Source organism: Monopterus albus, unplaced genomic scaffold (genome assembly GCF_001952655.1).
Source record: "Monopterus albus unplaced genomic scaffold, M_albus_1.0 scaffold34.1, whole genome shotgun sequence".
Taxonomy (NCBI): domain Eukaryota; kingdom Metazoa; phylum Chordata; class Actinopteri; order Synbranchiformes; family Synbranchidae; genus Monopterus; species Monopterus albus.
This window is the reverse complement of record NW_018127914.1, coordinates 5,433,775-5,438,382: the sequence shown is the minus strand read 5'-3', so window position 1 is coordinate 5,438,382 and position 4,608 is coordinate 5,433,775. Positions and strand designations below refer to the sequence as shown.

Here is a 4,608-nt window from a genome sequence, read left to right as displayed (position 1 = left end):
GAACTTTGCTGCAGCTACATCGACTACTATTTACAAGTTACTTCAGAAGTTGTTCCTTCCACAAAAAATCCATCCCTGTAGCACAGTCTGTCCCATGGCTTTCACCATACGTTTAATTAAGAACCTTTTTTCATTTTTGAACAATCTAATATAATTTTTATAGAGTATTTATGTTTTAGCAGCTTTTATCAAACATCATTTCCCATCACAGCTTGACACAAAATGCAAGTGGAGGGGCTGTGGTTTTTTGAGATGTCTACAGCAGGACGGAGAGAACACCGTGCGGTTGATGTTAGGATCAGGAACTTCCTACCTGTTAAGTGATCTGGGTCCAAAAAACTATCTGGCACATATCTGGAAAACTGTCATTTTAAAAAGCTTTTGTATGGATTAACGAATAACATAGCTAGTGAGCTTTAAAGGTGCTGATAGGATGAATTTTGTTACCACTGGACAGAGCCAGTTCAGCTGTTTCCTCCTGTTTTTAGTATTTTTAGGGGCGACTGTGGTTCAGTGGGTAGAGCAGTCGTCTCCCAACCGGAGGGTTGGAGGTTTGAATCTCAGTGCCTGCAGTCCACATGTCGAAGTGTCCTTGCGCAAAACACTGAACCCCCCGTTGCCCCCGATGGTTAGAGCCATCGGTTGAGTTGGTGCCGCAGATGGCTGCCTCAGTTCTGTACCAGAAACAAATTCCTTGTGTTTAACATACTTGGCCAAATAAAGATTATTATTATTATTATTAGTGCTAGGCTAAGCTAACAACTGCTGGCTGTAGCGTCTTATTTTGAAAATGGCATTGATCAGTCATAATCAAATCATCTAACTGTGGGCAAAAGCAAATAAGTGTATGTTGAACTATTCCTTTAATCCTAAATAGTTATTCATGTACCTGAGCTATCAACAAATTTACCTTGGTACCTGCCAGGCTATAAAACAATCATGCACTGTATGGACAGTTGATGTTTGCCTCCTCTTGTGGTTTGACTGAGCAGGACAATATTTCCTGACATTAACTACTTCATGAAAACCTACATTGAAAAGTGGCGTGAAATGAGGAATAGCCGCCACAGAACAGCAGCTTACATTTCACTATCAGATTTTTTGCACTTTCAGACAGCATCCTCACAAACCCAGCATCAGTCAGACTTTATACAGACCGCAGAAGGTGCTCTCAGCCTCAGCACAGACATTAAAGCATTTTACTGATGTGAAAGTCATGACCTTTGTACGTGGCACTGATGTTCACGGATGGTACCGTCTCCATCTTGCTGCGCAGGTCTCTGGTGTCATTCAGGGGACACTCGCTGGGCACCCGGCACGAGAACACCTGCTTGTAGGAGTTCCTGAAATTCTCGGACAGGAAGGCGTAGATGATGGGGTTGATGGAGGAGTTGCTGTAAGCCAAGCAGTGAGCCACCATCCTGAACACAAAGGAGGCCTGGTTCAGGGGAAAAGAGCCAAACTCCACCCACAGGTGGATGATGTGGTGAGGCAACCAGGACAGACAGAAGACCACAACCACCACCAAGACTGTCTGTGTAGTCTGCGGAGCGGGGACAAGACATAATGATGGGTCATATAAAATGTCACATGATCAAATAGAACTGTAACTGGGCAGCCTGTGGAGGAGGGCAGACAGGAGGTAATGATGGGTAATGTGACCTGATCAAATAAAATAAAAAGAGCCAGATGACACAAAGGGAACAGTTTTTACTGGCTAGACTTCACTTACAATCACCATTAGAAAAGTAAATTGCTATAGGGCAGGAAACATGCAAGACTACAGTGTGCAGCCATTTTTTTAAAGTGAGCATTGTGCACACTTTCAAGCACCCCTACATCACAGGCCGGACCCATCCATAAACCATCAACCATTAAAGGAGTAATCAGGGAAGCATGGCCACTTCAGCAGTTACATCATCACCATAACCTATAGTGTGCTATCACATATAGAGAGAACAAACCAACCAACCTTCTTTTTGGAGAGCTCTGATTTTTTGGACACATTCTTCAACTTTTTGTGCAGATGGTTTAAAACCTGCAATAATAAAGGGATGATAAAGCATAAATTTGTTGTCTTTGTTTCTCCAATTCTTTTAATTTTAGAGAACCTATAAACTTTGAATGTGACATAACTGATCAATCCACCCTCTCATCAGAATTACTGACTCTTTTGCATGTTAAGGATACAATCCAGATTCATGTCAGCTTCCTGAACAGATGATGTTTCAGTGAACATTTGTCAGTTCCAAAATACTGTTGCTGAAATTTTTAAATGGGGTTGGAGCCACTGAGGGAGAGCCGGGGTCCACCCCGGACAGGTCGCCAGTCTATCACAGGGCTCACACTTAGACAACCACGCACACCTACACTCACTGCAAGGGGAAATTTAGAGTCGCCAATCAACGTGGACTGTGGGAGGAAGCCGGAGTGCAGAAAGGACTCGAACCCAGAACCTTCTTGCTGTGAAGCGACAGCGCCTGCTGACATTTAAATCTGCTGCGTAATATGTTCCAAACTGTAACATAACTCATCCTCACTGTAGTTTTATGCGTATTCATGAATCTGATTCATGCGCACGCACCTTTGCATAGCAGACAGATATCAAGGTGAGAGGCAGGAGGTATCCGAAAACAAAGGTGCACATCACGTAGACTTTCCTCTGGTGATCCGGCCAGACCTCCCAGCAGAAGGTGTTGTTGTCCTCCCTCTCCACGATGCTCTGGTAGTGCGCCACCGGAGATGCCATGACCATGGAGAGGATCCAGATCAGCAGCACCCCGAGCATGGCATGCCTCCTCACGCGGATCGACGAGGATTTCCTGGCGTGGACGATGGCCACATAGCGGTCCACGGACATCGCCGACAGAGTGAATATGCTGACAAGCATAGACACTGTGAAGAAATAGTGGATGAACTTGCAGATGAAAGCTCCAAGCACCCATGTGGGCAACATGTAGATGGTGGACTGGAAGGGGACGCAGAAGAGGAGGTAGGACAGGTCCGCCACGCTCAGGTTGAGGATGAAGATGTTGGTTGTGCTCCTTGATTGTGCAGGTTTACTGCACGCCAGCACCGTCATCACCATGCCGTTCCCGAGCACGCCAAGGAGGAAAATGAGTCCAAATATCAAAAGCGAAATGAAGTTATCTACACCCACGCCTAGTATAAGTTTAGCCGGCAGCCTCTCGGTGTTGATGTTGAAAGGCTGACTTTGGTTTTTCACTTGTAGCTCCATCTTTTTCAATTAGAGTAGAAAAGTTGCATGTAAACAAGCATGTCCTCCACATGAGGCAAGGTTAAAGGATATACTCTTGAATAAAGGGTGGCCTGGAGCTCATGCATACATGCTCCCTGCCTTCCTGTGTAACGTCACTATGCTGTGGCGGCCAATCCCACCAATACCTTTCGTCTGCTCTGACCTGAACCAGTGAAGTGGGAGTAGAGAAATCTTCTGATGCACTGCTTTATCGATTCATATTAACAAGCCCGTCAGCTTCACCCTATTAAAACAAGTCAGTAAACTAAAAGCACAAATAAAGGCACGTACACATACTGTAGCTCCTATTACAGGCAAATATATTTTTATTCATAATGTATAATGTGCCATATATTCACATATACTGTAGTAGACATTCTGGCATTTCATATAAAACGGAAACTGTGTCAAAAATAAATGTATGCCACATTGTCAGTCATTACATGTAGGCTTTATTTGACATCCAGTATGCATGAGGGTGCGATGAGGTTCATGGATATTGTGTAGCAGGAAAATGAATTCTGCTGCTCTGAGACTCTTATTCCTGCAGACTCTTGTTCCCGGATCAGTCACGTTTCACTGTCTGCATCACTAATGTATTCATCGTGAACTTGTTTTTACTATTATGCATAATTATTTTCAAAATTTCCCTCTGCAAAGTTTCTTTATTAATTACAATTTCAGGGCCTTTCTCCAGACAAACAATCATCATATACATGTATATAATATTTTGTCAAATGTCCTATAGTGTGACTTCAACATCACTTTTCTTGTTGTGGATGAGTTTCTATTTTGAGATGTTTCTCTTACTTAGTTAAAATACCTCTGCAGAGCAGTTCAACTGTCTTCAAAATGATCTGACATGTGAGTCTACATCTCTCTGTCAACAGAACATGAGGGAGGACTGCATTAGTGTTGCCTACTGTGGGTGTACCTAATAAACTGCCCTCTGAGTGCAAGTGAAAGAAACATTTCACCGCGTTCTCTCTCTCTGTTGTTGACCTGCTCGGACCAGGTCAAGGAACAGCTGTATTATCATTACACGAGCGTGTGAGGGTCGGACAGAGAGATCTGCTCGGGGATAACCATCTGGAAATGATGACAGAGATGATGCACATGCTATGTAACCTGAGAACAGAAACTGATGTTATCGTGCCCTCAGATGTTTGTACACATCTGAAGTTTTTATTGTTTATATGCCTGATAGAACTACTGGCACTAACAGGGTGAAATCAACAAGGCAGCTTTTCGTCAGTGTCATCACCACCATCTCCATAATCCAAAGGATTATGATGAAGACAGTTAGGGTGTCTGTGCCCAATACTCCCACTTAGCTGTTTTTGAAGAAT

The 4,608-nt window shown here is 43.6% G+C and overlaps 1 protein-coding gene across 2 annotated transcripts in view; it reads right to left on the bottom strand.

The window, feature by feature from the left end:
- galr1a (galanin receptor 1a) overlaps positions 1-3,491 on the bottom strand; it is a 51,215-nt gene extending 47,724 nt beyond the window's left edge. For both annotated transcript variants that reach the window (XM_020597389.1, XM_020597388.1), the window contains exons 1-3: positions 2,585-3,491; positions 1,973-2,038; positions 1,222-1,543 (exon numbers count right to left, since the gene is read on the bottom strand). In XM_020597389.1, the coding sequence (XP_020453045.1) occupies positions 1,222-1,543; positions 1,973-2,038; positions 2,585-3,238 (1,042 nt within the window). In that variant the 5' untranslated portion in view covers positions 3,239-3,491. The remainder of the gene's footprint in view (positions 1-1,221; positions 1,544-1,972; positions 2,039-2,584) is intronic.
- Positions 3,492-4,608: the final 1,117 nt, after the last annotated feature.